Genomic DNA, 19,918 nt, shown 5'->3' with positions numbered 1-19,918 from the left:
AACGTATTTGCAAAAGAGTGAATTTATCTTGTATGACTAAAGGTCATTTGTCATCATATTGGACTCTCTTTGACGTCATAATTGACGACAAACTTATCATCCAATCGGAGTGTCGAACCAAGAAAAAAAAAGCGAAACCCGCGAACATTTGGTTGTGTTTCAACTACGGATATTTTTAATGCATTTTTAACTTTGACTGGTCGCTTTGCATACCTCCAGAGCACCGAGGTAGCGTGCTTTACACTTAAAGAGAGTGCATTTATTGCTCAATACACATTACCCGGACTTACAAGCACCCAGTAGGAGAAAAGATACTCGCTTTCAGCGCTGACATGATGGAATAGGTTGCGTGTGACCACCGGTTCACACGTTCGTTTGGGGACATGCTTTCATTTGAGCTTGAGTTGTCAAAGGGAAAAAAATTGAGGAAGGAAGAAGAGCCATCACACATAGAAAGAGCTCGGCCATATGAATAGATATCGCATTCCGTTGACTTCGACTCTGGCTGAAACACGGTGTAAAGATATTTCTTCTACCGTGTGCTGTAAGCGGGATTCCCATTCATGTGAGCTTCTCTGCGAAGTTTCAACTGCTGTCACAGCTACGCTAGCCAACACCTGGTGTGTGTTTTTCAAATTCTCAAAATCCACCTGTCAGGGCTTGTTTTATAAAATAAAGTTCTGACACGTGGATGCTACATTGGTAAAACTGAAAATTTCAGAAGGAGGATTCAGCACCCTCAGAAAGATGCCTTGAACGCCTTAACGGATCATCACTTGAAGGCTAACCAGATAATCAGCTCAGATTTCACTAAAATGATTGCAACAGAGAAGTACCAGTTGACACGGCTACATTTAGAACCTCTGCACATGCAAACAACCAAAACGCGATTAACTGGACACGGGGTTATCTCCCCGAGATACACATGCGCGTTCTACGCGACCAAACACATAAATAGACTCTTGCATCTTCTTCATTGTGAAGAAGGGACCCGTAGGGGCGTTGAAACGTCAAAATATGTTTATGTTTCTTTGTACAAGGGGAGTGCTTATTTTAAATCGAACCCATGCGTTCTGAGTGGCAATCAAAAAGCCACGCCACGCCTCAAAACTGCTTTGCTAAAACAAACCATGCAGACGTAATGTTGGTGAAACGTCAATCATGGTTGCAATGCTGGCTGTCTAACTTTGTAAACATTACATGCAGATGTCTGTGATATAGACGCCATGTCGGATTAACGTCAACTTTAGTTGAGCGCCACCCGCTAAAGTTAACCTATAGGTAGCACTTACCATCCTCTCAGGTACAAGCGCTATCATATCAGCTTACCGCTTCTGGTGTTGGTAATATCTACGGTACTGTTGGCATACTTACGCAACTGTAAACAACTGGTTATATAAAACATATGTGACTGTTCAACATGTCTGTGCGTGAAACATTTATCCAAAAGCGTCATTTTGTAACATTTTGCACACTAAAGACAAGTACACCACATTCACCTTCCCTGCGCACGCTTAGAATAACATCAATTCGCATAATAGATGGGACATTCCAAATTTCACCCCATTCACAGGACACTTGAGTGGCATTATTCGCATTTTCTTTAGAGGGTACACCTTTGAAGTGAGGGCTATGCTGAGGGGAGACGCGGGTTGGTAAGGGGCACGTGATGAGTATTCCACAATTTGGCTTGGAAGACAAACTCGAAAGCAGTGAATGCATTAGAACAAATGAACGCCATTTCAAAAATGTTTACCCTTATAATTGGCAGATATGCACCCACTTTGGGGGACCAAGCAAGCTTTGGGTAGTCCAAGGTTAGTATAGGCAAATCCAATTACATGCTCTTTCTTCTTATTGTTCTTGTCCTCCGCACATGACACAATCCCATTGAAGGGGATTAGCCGGGTAGGAGGTGAATTCTTCCCACAATTTCAGTATTATGTTAATATTAGGTCCATTAGGTAATTATTGTAATTAGTTGCTGATAATTGACGTACCAATTAATGTTATGCACGCTGAATTCAGCAGAAGATTCTTTTAGTCACAGTGATATGGTCCTGACCGGCCAAGAGAACATCCCTGAGACTGTACCCCAGAGCAGAAACCCCAAACGAAAAAAAAGAAGAGGGCCAGTTTTCGAAGAGGTGGTGCTATGTATACTCTTCCTCAATGCATGGAATCGGCGACAAGATAATAAAATGACCAATTGTTTCGTCCTGGTTGCAGAAAATACACAAAGGGCAACTGAGTAAACCTGATATATGGACATAAAAATTGAGGGATGTAACGTGGCAATGAAATTTCATGATGGCAACTTCCATCATCCTTGAACTAGGCACCAGTTGGTTGGTTGGTTGGTTGGTTGGTCCCAAGAGGAATGGCTCAACCCACTACGGGGGTTCGGCCATGAATCGCGCGGCAGTGGGATACAAAATAAATAAAATACAGTAAAATATGCGAAATAGACTAAAGACGAAAATAAGTAATGAGTGTGTACTTATGAGGTTAGCATGGTAGCCGGTTTGATTCTTTTATATAGTAATACATGACTCCATAATGTTCCCCACTCTCGCGGCGTCATCGTCGTCGGTGGTCGGAGCGCGAGTCGGTTACGCCACGAGGTGGGGCGTATGTCTCCAGTGGCGGCCGATGACTATCGGCATGCAGCTGTCTCACGGACCACAGGAGAAAGCCTAGCCCCACTCATTAACCACTTCGTCGGCCGCACGACTGGACGTGAGTTGAACGGGGCACGGTCATCGTAGCAGAGTATAGCACAGCTACTGCAGGCATAGCCAGACAGTGCAGCTGCAACTATAGTGCTTATTTGGGCTGGGCGGGACATGTTGACCAAGAATATTAGGAACGGTGTGAATCACAGGACAGATCGCTTGATCCACATCTGCCCGCTCCTTCTGTGGTTCGCGCTGTTGCTGGTTTGCTATACAACCCGCCACCACGCAACGCGTTGTGCCTGGCGCGTGAGCCTATACCACTTGAATATAGGCAGCGTCTATTCTGCCGGCAGCCGGGATAATTGTTAATAAAAATTGTCTCCCAGATGTCCCCTCCCATTGGCTCTCATTTGTCACGTGACTAACTGTCGGGGGGAGAGGAGAAAAAACTGGCTGCTACGGGTCAGACTGGACAGACGTGGCCTAGCGCGCTTTAGGTTAGGCTTAGTTACGTTAGGTTAGGTTAAGTTCTTCCGGTTGCCGGGAGTATAATACAAAAAATTTCTCCCGGCAGTCACTCACGTGACATGAGAGCCAATGGGAGGCGACTGCCGAGAGAATAGACACGTACACACTTGAATATAACGTCCTATTATGAATATTCATGGTGGATAAAAGACGCGTAGGACCACGAGGCCGGCACAGGAGTGCCAAAATTTCAGCGGAGTGCCATTATGAAGCGTCCTCCACCAACTGTCGCATCACTGTAGGAACTCTCGCAATACTTCACTGGTTGACTCCCGTTCGGATCGTCAATGGGCGCGTGCGATCACGACTGGCACGGATGTCGGACTCCATGGAGCGTCCTTCTCTCGGGGCCTATATAGGTCACTTTATCGTATACAGCGATATGTAAAATGTCTGATGTCAGATGAGTGAAGCTATATATGTGGCTTCCGCAAACGTCCCTGAAACTGTCGTGTTGGAGAGCCAACATGGATGAACGTGAAATTTATGGTACACATAAGTTAGTGTTATAGGCTTATTGCGCTTAAGGCCCTTCATTATTCAGTGACATGTTGATACTTATTCCATTGAGACGTTGCAGTACCAGCACGTTAAAAGGAGACTAAAGAGACACAGTGAATCGGTTTAGATACATAAGCTATGTTCTGCGAAATTCAATGTCACTCATTTTATCATGTTAGGTTCATTAATAGAGATGAAATTGAAGTTAAACGTTTCATTTTTAAGTCCAGCGCCGGAATCTCCACGGGTAACGTTATGGATTCATGTTTTCTTTTCTCCTCGTATTTTCGCCCTCATTGGAATTCAAGAGCAGGGCCAGTTTTTTTTTTTTACTGCGATGGGGTGGGGCAGACACTCAGGACAAGTGAGTTCCTTCTGCCAGCAGGGGGGGGGGGGAGGGCGGCGAGCTTATGGCTTGATTTATATGCGTTCGCTCTTATAGGGGGGCGGGGCAAAGAAGGGAGGGCTGTTGCTCCCTCCATCTTCGCAGCCACAGCCCCTGACAAAATTTTTCTTAACTTCGTATGCAAAGTTTCTGCCTCTCTCGAGAGGCAACGCCCTTTGTTTTCACAGATTAAAAAGTTGGTAGTAGATGGCACCGATAACTATTAATTATGTCATGGCTACTGGTGCTAGGAAATCTAGGTTGCACCGGCACCCGCGTTTACTTTCACGCATTTTCGTTTTCTCGCTTAAGAAGCGTCTTCTCGTGGCACACGTGGTGATATTGGAGTTGAGAGAGAGTAATGTACTCATAAGAGAAATGTCATTTTTTTCTTTTTATGAGGCGTCCTTGACACTAAATGACACCACGCTCAAGCTGTCACGCAGTTTTTTTTTAAATATTTGTGATCACTAGGAGGTATATATTCTCAAGGAAAAGGGCTGACGACAATCAGGATTGTCTCTGATGTTTGACATTGTGGCATGACTTGACGTATGTGGTTAAGCCACACTACTGTTCGAAATGGCAGCGTTACATCATGCTGCAGGACTCCGATATGGCCATGCACGAGCCCCATCCAGGCCGGCAGTGCCGCTCGGTGTCGTTCGATGACGGCAAGCAGTGCGTCATCACTACCGACTTGGACCCGGAGGTGGACCCGCTCAAGCTGAAGACGGTCGTGGGCCGTCCGCCGACGCCTAGGCCTTCCCGCACAGACGTCTCTGTGACGACGCCCGAGGAAAGCCGGGTGAGCTCGCGGCCTCCCAACGCCGGCTTCCAGACGGGCCCCTCGGAACATAAGGTTCTAGTACACTGTAACCATCATTTCAGTAATTCTTCAACTAGGGCAGCGCATTTTTTCGGTGCCAGGGTGAAGGAACGGAGTGCTATGTGAAGCGGCCATCGGCGTTAGAGCGGCTTTTCCCCACTGAAAAAAACCTTGGCTCTCTGCTGGCCCAACAAGCATGGCTGACCTAGCCGTTCATGACCCAAGCTTGGTCATCAAGTTTTGGCCGAGGGCGATTTTGGTTAGTAGCCTCACACGGGCCGACCTTTCACTGCCAACACAGTCCAAAGGCCGTATATTCCAACCTTGTAGATGGTAAGTGGTACACAGTTTATTAAATAATATTGCACAAATAATTTTGTGCATTTTAGTGGCAGCCGAAGCTGAACCCTCAGACAAAACCTTTACGCTAACCCACAAATAATGCGCATGGTGTAGAAAAACAAAATTTCACCCACAGACATCATGCAATGTGAAATATGGCTGGTGTGGTAGGTAGCAAAGCATGACGCAACAATGGACCATGTTTGCTCGCCCAAGCATCGGGTGAAGACAATTTCCCGGACAAAAGCGTGCCGACCGTTGGCTGAACGACTTAGCCAAATAATAAGCAGCGATATTGATTGCCAATCAGGGCCCCACTTTGTGCCACCATTGGTCGGCCGACAACAGCGGCTGCCGAGTTCTGCCCACTTGTTTACAACCATCAGTCGTCGGTCAGTTTCAGTTCAGTTAGCCGCCAGACGCCGCCACCAGAGTGGAACCACTGTCAGTCACGTCGTCTCTCACGCAAATGAAGGCCACTGCTACATTCGAAGCTGCTATACGGTTCAGTTTGCGGCTGTATTCACAATGTTTAAAGTGTAATGAAAACTTGCAAACGAGAATTGTGAAGCATTTGTCGTTCTGGGTCCCCAGCTCATTTCAAAGGCATGGGTCGTTCGCGGCTACTTGATCAAGGCACTCACGCGTAGTCTGCTAGGCCAATACCAGAGAGCGTATGCCAGTGATCCGTGGAAAATAATTTTGTCACCATTATGTTCACTTGACTGAGAGTTGTTTTTTATTGAGATAGCAATTATATTGTTACGGAAAAGAAGAGACGCCGTAACGAGGAGGCAGGGGATTACATATATATATTCAAAACCAGCGGTAATGGCGTAACCGGTTCACCAGCGATCGAGAGGAGGCAACTCTTCGTCTTCCTCGTCAGACACACGCGCGTCGCCCCCTAGAATATCAATACACATGCATGTAGCATAACCCCGGCGGCACAAGCGCCGTCTCGGCGCATCTAAATGTCAACGTCACTAGGAGAATTGTAGGGCTTCAATCGCGCAACATGTACAATATCGGTAGCCTGTTGGGCACATGAAGGCGACGGGCTGACAGGACGAATTTCATATGTTACAGGAGTAACCTACTTAGGGCAGGTAATAATCACGGAGCCGAACCACGAGATTGAAGTAACTAGAAGAATAAGAATGGGGTGGAGCACATTTGGCAAGCACTCTCAAATTATGACAGGTAGATTGTCACTATCCCTCAAGGGGAAGGTATATAACAGCTTTATCTTGCCGGTACTTAGCTACGGAGCAGAAACCTGGAGACTTACAAAAAAGGTTAAGCTTAAACTGAGGACGACGCAGCGAGCAATGGAAAGAAAAATGGTAGGTGTAACCTTAAGAGACAAGAAGAGAGCAGAGTGGATTAGGGAACAAACGGGGGTTAAGGATATCATAGTTGAAATCAAGAAGAGAAAATGAACATAGACCGGGCATGTAGCGCGTAGACTGGATAACCACTGGTCATTAAGAGTAACAAACTGAATTCCCAGAGAAGGCAAGCGGGTTAGGGGGAGATTGAAGGTTAGGTGGGAAAATGAGATTAAGAAGTTTGCGGGTATAAATTGGCACCAGCAAGCAAAGGACCGGGTTAACTGGCGGAACATGGGAAATGCCTTTGTCCTGCAGTGGACGTAGTCAGGCTGATGATGATGATGACTGGAGTAACCACACGAACGACTAGGTATGTGCCTGTGTAGCGAGTGAGCAGTTTTTCTGGCAAGCCAACTTGACGGGTCGGAGACCAGAGCAGAACCAAATAACCGGGCGGAAAGTGTACGTCGCGGTGTCGTTGGTCATACAAGCACCGTTGCTTTTCTTGGAAGGTCAGAAGGCGAGTACGGGTGATTTCGCGTGCGTGAGTGGCCCGATCGAGTGATAGCGTCCATGGCATATTCACTAGTCAGTACTCCAGGGGACGGTATGACGGTGTCTAGAGGTAATGTTGGTTCTCGGCAAAACAGCAGAAAAAATGGAGAGTAACCGGCAGTGTCATGGCGCGAAGAATTGTAGGCAAATGTGACGTACGGCAACGCGAGATCCCAGTCGGTGTGGTTGGTAGAAACATACTTAGCGAGCATGTCTGTAAGAGTTCGATTTAGACGCTCCGTGAGTCCATTGGTTTGCGCGTGGTATGACGTAGTCAGCTTGTGTCTCGTTTTACAGGACTGCAAGATGTCGGCTATGATCTTCGACAAAAAGGTGTGGCCACGGTCTGTAAGTAGCTACCGTGAGCTCCGTGTTGCAAAATCACGTCCTTGAGGAGGAAGTCGGCGACATCTGTGGCGCAGCTTGTTGGGAAAGCTCGTGTGATGGCATAACACGTGGCGTAGTTGGTGGCCCCGGTTACCCACTTGTTACCCGAGGAAGACAAGGAGAAAGGGCCAAGTAGGTCCAAGCCAACGCCGAAGAACGGTTCTGACATACTATCAAATGGTTGAAGGCGTCCGGTGGGTAGTGTCGATAGTGTTTTGCGGCGCTGACATTTCTGACAAGCTGCAACGTATCTTCTGACTGAGCGTGCAAGCCCTGGCCAAAAGAAGCGTCGGCGTATTCGGTCATAAGTGCGTGACATACCAAGGTGACCAGCAGTCGGAAGGTCATGAAGTTCATTTAGAACTTCCGAGCGAAGGTATTACGGAATGACAAGCAGTAGAGCCGGTTCATTCGGCTCAAAATTTTGGCGATGTGATACACCATCGTGGAGCACGAATGAGCGATGGGACTGACTAGAAGATGGTGATTCGAGGCGCTCAACGATAGCATGCAAGGACGCATCATGGCACTGCTCGTCACCGATGCATGTCATTTGCGAAAGGGAAAAGACGCAAGGCTCGGTGTCGGTGTCAGGCATAGTGCTCGACTCAGCGACCGGGTAGCGGGACAGGCAGTCTGCGTCCTGATGTAGGCGTCTGGACTTGTACGTCACCGTGTAGGTATACTGTTGGAGTCGCAGAGCCCAGCGCCCGAGCCGGCCAGTAGGATCCTTCAGTGACGTAAGCCAACATCGCGCATGATGGTCAGTTATCACAGAGAAATTAATGCCATATAAATATGGGCGGAACTTTGAGACTGCCCAAACAAGAGCAAGACATTCACGCTCCGTAATAGAATAGTTGCGCTCAGCAGCTGTGAGGAGGCGGCTAGCATAGGCGACAACTCGGTCGTGTCCCCGTTGGCGTTGGGCTAACACGGCTCCGATTCCGTGATCACTAGCATCGGTTTGAACTTCCGTCGGATAGAATGGGTCAAAGTGAGCCAATATGAGCAGAGTCGTCAGTAGCTTTATTAGGTGAAAAAAAGCAGCAGCTTGGTCGGTACCGCATGTAAATGTGACGTCTTCAGAAGCTCTGTGAGGGGTCGAGCGATGGTTGCGAAATCTTTCACAAACCTTCTAAAAACAGGAGCAAAGTCCTACAAAACTCCGGACGTCTTTGGCTGGCTGGGGTACAGGAAAATGGTGACTGCACGCATATTCTCGGGGTCTGGCTGCACACCAGAGGCGTCGACAAGGTGGCCCAACAATGTAATTTGCCGGCATCCGAAGCGGCACTTCGACTAGTTCAATTGAAGGCCTTGTTGCGTAGGCGGACCGATCCCGCCGAAGTCACCACTGTTGCGAAAGACGGCGACGCCAACACGGCCCCGGAGGCGCCACTGCTTTCAACTCCGCCGGGAAGGTCACCAGCCGTTTGGTAGCGTATGTTTATCAGCTCGCGACTGCTTCTGCGCAGAGCTGATAAGACGAGCGGACGAGACGACGGTGAGTTAAACAAGGTTTATGTACAGCATATTTACAGAGGCGTTACAATTTCGGCACTGGGGCCGACAGAGACTCGAAGAGCCGAGCTCTTCTCTCTAACACATAGGTCAGCTTTTCGCCTAAGACCGCCGACTCACACACATGTCGGCTTTCCGACACGGGGCCTCCTCTCTCATAGGACCGCCGATCGCGACGCGCCGCAGGGCTTCTTTTATTTGCACCGGGTCCAACCAAAAAGTCCAATCAGAAGCGCCGCTGGTCGTCCGGGCAGATTCCGCCAATGGGGCCGCCGCGCCATGCGTCAGACCACCTGACACGAGGACGCCGGCTCGCTGTCACGTGCGCAACTGACTCACTGCACGTGGGCCAGAGGAGCGCCGCGCGTGTTCACGCCGTCGAGGTGATCGCGCCAGGCAGACTGCGGGCTGGCCCTGACCCAGATTGCCTTTTTCAGAGGCACGGTCGTTTGACGAGGACTCGCTGGCATAACAGCACCCCCGCCGCCAGACAATGCACCGGAAAGACGAGCTGCTTCCACGGGGCTCGGATGTCAGGTGCGCTCGTTCGCCAGGTCCCTCCAGGTTCGCCTCCAGGGCCATGGGGAGACTACAGCTCCAGACTGTTCCGGGAACACATCCCATTTTGACGACGGATCCCAGCCCCACTGGCTTGTCGCCACAACTTGCTGACCAGCTTCACTCGTCTCTTCTGACCATCTTCGGTTTCAGCACTTGTCGATGGTTCTGCAACTTGCCAAGAACGGATCGACAACAGACAACACACGACACACGCAAGTGCCTTCGGTCACCCGACAGAACACCAGACAAAGTATAGTACAACATATACCTATCTACGTGTCTATCGGAATTTTGTTCCCTCTACATCAAGAGGCACATGTGGGACACAAGACTCTTAAAGTAAGAACTTGAATTTTTCACAATTACAACAACGCAACGAATTAGAATACCACATAAAGTTGGCCCCTTGAGATCACTCTGAACGAGAGCGCTCAGCCCAGGTCGTGATGAGGTCAAAATTTTGCCCCGAATCGCCAGCCAGAAACCGAAAGGTTGAGAAGTTACTAGCTGGAACGCACTGCTCAATGCACCTGCATTAGCGTTTACCTTTCCTTTTTTTTTTAGCGAACGTCAAAGTTGCGCTGTGGAGCAACATGCTCCACTTCAGTAACCGGCCACTTTTAGGCGACGATACCTATGCGGCACCAAGAGCGGCTCACACTTTCGACGTTGCACAGGGGAACAACGATACGGCTTGCTACGGATTGACTCCTCACCGCTTAGCTCGATATCGTGTTCGATCACCCTCATGTTTCCGGGGCAGTCCGAAAACACGTCTTCAAACTCGGGACCAATCTTTCTCAGGTCCTCTTTCTCAGGTCCTCCTTCACTTAAGCTAGGCTCTAGGTTTATCTGCTCCCAGATTACTTTCGATCTCCTTTCGATTACCTCACTAGAACTAAAAATTTCTGCTTCCTCTTCCTCTGAAGCACTTAAGAGTAAATTTACGACTGCTTTCAAGTTACTGTGATAAATTTTGTTCGGCCGCCTTCCTAATTTCTCTTCACAATTGGTATCAGAAAGCTTCGATACTACTTTTGCGGGCCCTTCCCAATCAACCTCAAGCGTGTTACTCTTGGACGGCTGCAGCAGCGTTACCTGATTATCAACTTCAAAAGCGCGCTTCTTCCCCGATTTCTCGTAGTGCTCCTTTGACAGCACTTTTGCCGCGTTTTTCTGGCTTTCCACTGGCGCTTCAATTTGGCTTTCCGCTAGCGCTTCAATCGAGAGATCCTCACGCTGCTCTCGAATGAGCGTCTCTCGATCAACTCTCGGCAGCTCGCTCCAACTTTCCGCTACAGGCGAGAGCGTTGCAGCCCTCTCGCTCTGATTCAATGGCGCCATGTCGTCTCCCCTTTCTCCGGAAACCGCGCTGGTCGTGTCGGCGACAAGCCGCTCGCGTGACTGCTCACATGACTCATGCGGAAACTTTCCTTTCTGGGGTTCCGTCGACCCGCCGACAAGGTCACTTGAGAGTTCACCGCCTGGAACCAGATCAAGCTGCCGCGATAGCTTTCGCGCTTGCGATCGCGTGAGGGCCATGCACGCAAAGTTGGGGAAGAACGATTTGCCCTGCTCTTTGAGAAGCTGCTCCGAGTTGTTGGAGAAAAGATAAGGAAAACGATCGTTCAGCGCGGCAGACACAGCCGCTTCGGTGCGAAGCTTACCGAACGGGCCTTCAATGACAACCGTGGCGATTGGTAAGCGAACACTCTGCTCCTCGGCGACTTGCCTGATCCACGCGCATTCTCCTGTGAAGTCATCCGGAGACACCAATGAAGAATGGACAACGTCCATGGTTGCCGCTGAGTCTCTAAGTGCTCGGCACGTTTTCTCATTGACCCTAATTTCTTGGAGATACGGCTCCAACAACCGAATGTTTTTTTCTGATTCTCGGATCGTTGCGAAGGCAAACTTTTCCTGACAGTTTCTAGCGATGTGCCCTTCCTTTTTACAGTTGTAGCAGATTAGCGGCTTCCGTCTGTTTTCCGATTCAAATGCCTGTGTGGTAGAAACCTCACTCGATTTCACCGCTTCTGTTTGCCCTTCCCCTACACTGTCCTTCGTAAGAGACGGGTCCTTTTTGAAATTACGGTGCGGAACGGGTTTCCGTTGATCAGGTTTCCTTGAAAAGCCATCTTTCCTTTCATCCTTTTCAACGCGCACTGCCCTGCTATGCAACTTTCGGCGAGCATAATACTCCTCAGCTAACTCAGCTGCCTTATTTAACTGTACTTCCCCAAGTCTGTCCTGCAGCCAAAGTTTGACATCCTCCTCGATGCAGCGGTAGAATTGCTCCAATGCAACGCATTCCACCACTTTATCGCGGTCGTCATAAACACCTTAGCCCTTGAGCCATTCAATCAAATCGGCTTTAAGACGAAACGCGAAGTCAACGTGTGACTCATTCCCCTTTTCAGCATACCGGAACCTTTGCCTGAAAGCCTCGGGTGACAACTTATAACGTCTCAAGAGCACTTCCTTAACCTCGTCATAGCTCTCAAACGCTTCCCTCGACAAGCAAGTTATCGCGTCGGACACTTCGCCGGGAAGAAGAGCTAGCAGGTTCCGCGCCCAAAGAGACTGCTCCAAAGCATTTCGCTCACAGACGTGTTCAAACTTGACGAGGTACTTCGCCATGTCCTCGCCTACTACGAACGGTGGCAGTTGATCCCGAATTCTAATACCGCTGACCTGCATCGTCGGAGAAGCTGCGCTAGGCGCCTGCGAACACTATAGGATTGCCAATTCTATTCGTTTCATCTCAAGGCGCTCCTGTCTCTCGGCCTCCTCGCGACGTTCGCGCCTTTCAGCTTCTTCGCGAGCTTCGCGCTTTTCAGCTTGTTCCCGTTCGCGAGCTTCGCGCCTTTCAGCTTCTTCGCGAGCTTCGCGCCTTTCAGCTTCTTCACGTTCGCGAGCTTCGCGCCTTTCAGCTTCTTCGCGAGCTTCGCGCCTTTCAGCTTCTTCGCGAGCTTCTACTTCTCGCCTTTCAGCCTCCTCACGGCGTGCTTTAATATCCACCCAGGCCTCATCGACTTCCTCAGCCGACACTCCCTCATCCTTCATGATCTCAAGGATCGCTTGCTTTCGTTTCGCACGGCCCAAAGTAATGCCGAGTTCCTCACAAATTTCGATGAGTTCCTTCACTTTAAGGTTCTCCATCGTTCACACTAGCCTCTTTCTGTTTGCCCCTGTTAACAATTTACTTGCCGTACCCACTATAAGTCAACTAGCAAGACGCGCAAGCAATTTTTCACTCTCCCGTGTTTACCCCCTCCGCATTAACTTTGGTTTCAAAGCACTTCGACTTTGCTTGAAACGATCAAAGCTCACTCTAATGCTTCACACAGCCCTTCTCTAAACTACTACAACCTGAGCTAGAGCAGTCTGGTGAACTGAGGGGAAAACATCAGGCACTCACCGCATCGATGTCGCTGACGCCGGCCGATCCCACCGCTGCCACCACTGTTGCGTAGGCGGACCGATCCCGCCGAAGTCACCACTGTTGCGAAAGACGGCGACGCCAACTCGGCCCCGGAGGCGCCACTGCTTTCAACTCCGCCGGGAAGGTCACCAGCCGTTTGGTAGCGTATGTTTATCAGCTCGCGACTGCTTCTGCGCAGAGCTGATAAGACGAGCGGACGAGACGACGGTGAGTTAAACAAGGTTTATGTACAGCATATTTACAGAGGCGTTACAATTTCGGCACTGGGGCCGACAGAGACTCGAAGAGCCGAGCTCTTCTCTCTAACACATAGGTCAGCTTTTCGCCTAAGACCGCCGACTCACACACATGTCGGCTTTCCGACACGGGGCCTCCTCTCTCATAGGACCGCCGATCGCGACGCGCCGCAGGGCTTCTTTTATTTGCACCGGGTCCAACCAAAAAGTCCAATCAGAAGCGCCGCTGGTCGTCCGGGCAGATTCCGCCAATGGGGCCGCCGCGCCATGCGTCAGACCACCTGACACGAGGACGCCGGCTCGCTGTCACGTGCGCAACTGACTCACTGCACGTGGGCCAGAGGAGCGCCGCGCGTGTTCACGCCGTCGAGGTGATCGCGCCAGGCAGACTGCGGGCTGGCCCTGACCCAGATTGCCTTTTTCAGAGGCACGGTCGTTTGACGAGGACTCGCTGGCATAACAGCCTGTAGTGCAGAATATGTCGAGAATAGCTGACAAACGCTGAAGGTGGGTCTCAAATGTTGGGGAATATACAACGACATCGTCGAGATAACAAAGACATGTTGACCATTTAAACCCTTGTAGCAGAGAGTCCATCATGCGCTCGAACGTGGCTGGGGCGTTGCATAGCTCAAACGGCATAACCTTGAACTGATATAGGCCGTCTGGAGTTACAAATGCAGTCTTCTCTTGGTCTTTTTCGTGGACAGAAATCTGCCAGTAGCCGGAACGTAGGTCTATTGTAGAAAAGTATCGGGCGTCATGGAGACAATCGAGAGTGTCATCGATGCGGAGTAAAGGGTAAACGTCCTTTTTCGTGATTCTATTCAGATGACGGTAATCCACGCAGAAGCGCCACGTGCCATCTTTCTTTTTAACGAGCTCAACGGGGGACGCCTAAAAGCTTCAAGAAGGTTCAATAATTCCTTTGGCTAACATCTTGGTGACTTCTTGTTGAATTACTTTACGCTCGGTGGCAGACACCCGGCATGGTCGCCGATGAATGGGATGAGAATCACCTGTATTAAGGCGCTGCTTGACGAGTGAAGTCTGGCCGAGTGGACGGCTGTCGATGTCGAATATGTCGTGGTATGAAGCCAGAAGGCGACATAGCGCGGTTAACTTCCTCAGGTTTGAGGTCCGGGGCGATCGTGGAGCGTAAGGTTGCATCGAGGCACGTGACATCCTGCGAGTTATGTGGGTGCTCGGGGCATACGCCTGCCGTAAAACAGATAACGCGGTCGTCAATTAAGGGCCTTAGCGTGGCGACCGAAATTCCTCGGGGTAGCACAGGTTCTATGAAACCGAAGTTGATAACAGGTAAATATGTTCGGTTAGAGGCCATGCTTACGACGGAGTGTGGGACAGTAATGTCACGCACCAGGAGAACATCAGTAATCGGCGTCACGATATAATCACCGTCGAGCACGGGAGAGGGTGTTGCCAATTCGACGAATGTGAGAGCTTTAGGCGGTATCCGGAAGAAGTCGTTGGTGCACAGGCTGTTCGGCAGTTCAGGGTGAGAATCCGGGCGAAGAGGAAGTTCTAGGCAGAGAGTACCGGCAGCACAATCTGTCAGGGTAGAATGCGTCGATAGGAAGTCCATGCCGAAGATTAGTTCGTGCGGGCAATTTTAAAGCACCGTAAATAAAACGGGGACATGGCGGCTGGCAATACTATAGCACGAGCGGTACACATTCCAGTTATGGCCACAGTTCCACCATTAGCGACACGGAGGGCTTTAGTTGCTGCAGGCGTGAGGACTTTTTTGAGCAGGCGACACAGATGAGCACTCATTATGGACACTTGAGCTCCGGTATCCACTAACGCCGTCAAAGAAATACCGTCCACATACACCTCAATTATGTTCGTATTAGTGGGGAGCGTCAACGGAGGATTTGGATCAGTCGCAAGTGATGGAGCACTACCTCCCGGAGCTGCATGATCTAGTTTTCCGTCCGAGTGGATCCATAGTTGACCGGCGACAGATAGCGGCGTGGTTGGGGCGATGGAGAACGGCGGCGTTGAGGTGACGACGCACGAGCAGTGGAGCGGCTGTTAGGGACGTCGGAAGAAGGGTACACACGACTGGGCGAATACCGACGGAAGTCCTCGTATGGTCGAGTAGAGGAAAATGGGCTCCAGTTTGAAGGCGTCCAAGTGCTGCGGCAGTAGCGGGAGATATGGTGAACTCGGTGGCAGCGGAAGCAGATCGGCTTGTCGTCTGCAGTTTTCTATTCCACTGAATTGCGGGATCGCGGAATAAAATGTAAGTCATGGCGTGGTGCATTTGTTGTCATCGGTCTGGAGACGGGTCGGGAGACAGAGCAGGCCACAGGAAAACCGAGCTTTACAATTTCCTGCCTCACGACGGCTTGAATAACGGAGACCGCCGGAGGAGTTTGTGTAGTGCCATGGTCGAGCGGATGTGGAGGAAGTGGTGCCGGACTTGGCGCCTCAAGCTCCCGCCGAACTATTCGTGTCACGCTGTCCTGCATGGGTGGTGCGGCACCGAGATCGATGCAGGTGGGTGTGACAGCCATGTTTGGTAGCCGCGTAAATTGAGGCAGAACACGGCGGCTTTTGGCCATTTGGAAGCGGCGGCATTCCTTGATAGTCATATCTACGGTCGTGACGTTAGTGTGGACGAGCAAATTGAAGGCGTCGTCCGCGATGCCCTTGAGTATGTGACCCACCTTGTCACTCTGTCATTTGCTCGTCGACTTTTCGGCACAACGTGAGCACGTCCTGTATGTACGAGACATACGACTCTGTTGAGGACTGCACACGAGTGGCGAGTTCTTTTCGCGCTTCCATTTGGCGACCGGACGGGTCCCCAAAGGTGTCGCGTAGTCACTCCTTGAAGGTATCTCAGCTGGTGCGCTTGGTCTCATGGGCGTCGAACCAGACCCATGGGGGGCCGTCCAAGTAAAATATTACGTTGGCGAGCATCATGGTAGGGTCCCATCGGTGTGTCTGGCTAACACGCTCGTACATACGGAGCCAGTAGTCAATGTCAAGCCCAGGTTGTGCGGAGAATGTACCGAGATCACGGGGGGTGCGCATCGTCAGGTATGTAGTGGCTGGAGCTACAGATGGAGACGCTGACGGGCTGTTGTCATTGGTAGCCATGGCCGGAGACTGAACGGTACGGCCAATGCGAAGCTTCGTGGTGAAGACGGGGAACGTTCCACCTCCACCAAATATGTTACGGAAAAGAAGAGACGCCGCAACGACGAGGCTGGGGACTAGATATATTCAAAACCAGCGGTAATGGCGTAACCGGTTCACCAGCGATCCAGCGGAGACAACTCTTCGTCTTCCTCGTCAGGCACACACGCGCGTCGCCACCTATATTATCAATAGATATGAATGTTGCAATATGGACACACTCGGCTAGATTTTGCCACCCGCATCGGCGTCACTCACCGTATATGTATACGTATCTAAATATATGTAATCGCAAGAAAGAAAAGTAATCGAGAAAAAGACTCCGGCAGGCCGAATCAAGTGTGGGACCTCGGCATCGTGAATGAGGGGCGTTAACCACTGAGCCACAGAGGAGCACCTCTTTCAACATACAAACGGCAAGCTATTTATATCTACCACTTACTGCTGTTGACGGGCATCTCGGGGGGAACTATCGTGTTTTCAGCATTACCAGCGAGATGGTGCAATGAGCGCTCATCGCCACATCGTCACAACGCGACGGCGCGCCCTCTCATCTCCCACGCGTACTTTGGCACGCGGAGAGGAGGAGATTGGGTGCTTCCTCGTGCACCCTTTTCTCGCGGTGGGGAGGAACGTAAGTTTTGGCTGGCCTCGGGCTTTCCCTGGAACGATTCTGTTTTAGTTACCGGGCGCACAAAAATTCCTGCAATCATTGCACAGTCTCCATTTGCGAAAGGGCGCGCTTTTCAGACGCAGCGAAGTAACAATTGAGGCGCTTATTCGCGTTCATCTGTACCTCTGAGTACGTCTCGTGCAACATTTGTGCGTGAAAAACGCGGGGCATGTTTCGGTGTGATTGATTGATATGTGGGGTTTAACGTCCCAAAGTCACTTATAATTATGAGAAACGCCGTAGTAGAAGGCTCCGGAGATTTCGACCAACTGGGGCTCTTTAACGTGCACCCAAATCTGAGCACACGGGCCTACAGGATTTCCGCCTCCATTTGTAATGCAGCCGCCGCAGTCGGGATTCGATCCCACAATCTGTGGGTCAGCAGCCGAGTACCTTAGCCACTAGACCACCACGGCGGGGCAGGTTTCGATCTGCTTGCCATTCTGCGCGTGACCTTCCCATTTGTTGCTATCGCTTTCATTGCTTCACCTTTGCGGCAAAGCTGTGACTTTTTTGAATGCGAAGCAGCTTATGGGGCGGAGTTCAATCCGATGTGCGTAACGATCCTTACTGCGCATGCGCATCAGCTGTCCCAAGCGTTGCCCAAACGCGCTCAAGTGTTAGTGTGTTATGGCCTGTGTAACGGGTTGCGTAAGACGCTGTGGGCTCTCCCTTAACACTCTCTCAGCAATCATGTGATGGCGTTGAGAACCGAGATTTCGCGGACGTGCTATGAACCTACGGGCTCCCACGTGGCAAGGCGATTATCCGTGCGGCGTGCTCCAACAAGAGTTCGGGACGAGTAACAGCAACAGATTGATTGATATGTGGGGTTTAACGTCCCAAAACTACCATATATTTATGAGAGACGCCGTAGTGGAGGGATCCGGAAATTTCGACCACCTGGGATTGTTTAACGTGCACCCAAATCTGAGCACACGGGCCTACAACACGGGCCTATAACGCAGCCGGGATTCGATCCCGTGACCTGCATGCGGGTCAGCAGCCGAGTACCTTAGCCACTAGGCCACCACAGTGGGGCAGTGACAGCAACAGAAACCCCAATGAGTTCATGGTGTGCTCCACTTGCAAGGACGCATTTACGTCGGGCAAAGTGCACGCGATAAACGGAACATTAAGTCGACCAATGCGATGCTTCGGATGCTACTCATGGTTTAGTGGAAGATGGTGTAAATTAAAAAAAAAGAACAACTTAAAAACCAACCAGCCCAGATAACGTTTCGAGTGCTTATCTGGGTCGGTTAAATGTAACATGTGCGTAAGAAAATTACAAACGGCACCAACCAAAGGACTACAGGACACAGAAAGATAGGTCATGAGTCAGCGCTTGGTGGTCTGTCTCTGTCCTCTCATACCGTGGTTGGCGCTGTGGCTCGCTTAATACGAGCTGCACCTTCTTCATTGATTGGCGCTTTCAGTCAGTTTTTTACGCGCAGATTGTTGCTAATGCCTTATTTGGGGGGAGACAAGACCCCCCCCCCCACTCCCTTGTACCCCCCCTGCCCCTCCCCCAGCCTCAAGGCCTCTTTTATACTTCCGGGCATGCACTTACCGTGTACGAAAGCAGCATTGTTTCAGGCGACAAAAAGAAATAATAACTAGAGTTGTACAGCGCTAATTCACTACTTGTTCCAACCGCGTGTTGAGAAGACCTACCACCATGCATGATTAAGCCTGCTGGAGCACCACGCGCTGTACAGTAAATAGAGGGGTACGTTCCCCCACATACATTGTACCTCGGTAGTGGTGCTTTCCTGATTGTACATGCACCATTTGTAGTCGTGAAGCTCGATGTTTTTGTCATGTACTTTATCCTTGGTTGGAAGTCAATAAACTTCTCCTTGCTGCACCCACAAAGCGATCTAACACGCACGTGAGCCTATCATTCGAATACAACGGCTTATTATGCATGGTCGTGTCGGAGGAGAGACGCGTCAGTAGAGTGTACTGACCAAGAGGTTTGCACTGGAGTGCCACGACTTCCATGTGGGGTCCGAATAATGAGTCCTCGGCCAACTTTCGCATCACTGCACGTGCCCTCGTGACTCTTTGAAAGTCGATTCCCGTTCCGAGGAATATATGTCGGGTCGCGACGGGCACAAATGTTGGACTCCATAGAGTGTCCTTCTGTCGGCACGCTTCTGGGCCACGACGTCGTATACCACGCTATGTCATAGGCTGATACCAGATAAGTGATACAGCAATTAAGTGGCTTCCACTGACGTCACTGAAACTGCCACGTTGAAGTGACAACATGGATGGGCGTGAGGTTTGTGGTATATGCCATTTACGTTAGTGTTATAAACACACGGCATGCAAGGTCTTTCACTATTTGATGGTAACTCATGCAAACAGCAAGAAACATTCTAGCGGAGTCATTTGTCACACTAAAAAACGTTAGCTAAAGTGTCCGCCGGGGTGGAGCAGTGATTAGGGTACTCAGCTGGTGACCAGAAAGTCGCGGGCTCAATGCCGGCAGCGGCGGTCGTATTTCGACGAAAGAGAAATGGTAGATGCCCATATACTGTATAATGTCAGGGCATGTTGAAGAATACCAGACAGACAGACAGACAGACAGACAGACAGACAGACAGACAGACAGACAGACAGACAGACAGACAGACAGACAGACAGACAGACAGACAGACAGACAATGAACTTTTTGATCCTGAGGAGCTTTCGCGGGAACCCCTATCGGGGATCCGCGGAAGCCGCTGGCCGCGTCCAAGTCGGGGCTGGGACACCGTG

The 19,918-nt window shown here is 50.4% G+C and overlaps 1 protein-coding gene across 1 annotated transcript in view; it reads left to right on the top strand.

Moving 5' to 3' along the window:
- The first annotated feature begins 2,635 nt into the window (after positions 1 to 2,635).
- Positions 2,636 to 19,918, top strand: part of LOC142774803 (uncharacterized) — a 60,342-nt gene continuing 43,059 nt past the window's right edge. The window contains exons 1-2 of the mRNA XM_075875891.1: positions 2,636 to 2,739; positions 4,700 to 4,900. Coding sequence (XP_075732006.1) covers positions 4,709 to 4,900 — 192 coding nt within the window. The 5' untranslated portion in view covers positions 2,636 to 2,739; positions 4,700 to 4,708. The remainder of the gene's footprint in view (positions 2,740 to 4,699; positions 4,901 to 19,918) is intronic.

This window comes from Rhipicephalus microplus, chromosome 10 (genome assembly GCF_043290135.1).
Source record: "Rhipicephalus microplus isolate Deutch F79 chromosome 10, USDA_Rmic, whole genome shotgun sequence".
In the NCBI taxonomy this organism is placed as follows: domain Eukaryota; kingdom Metazoa; phylum Arthropoda; class Arachnida; order Ixodida; family Ixodidae; genus Rhipicephalus; species Rhipicephalus microplus.
This window is presented reverse-complemented; position numbering and strand designations above follow the sequence as displayed.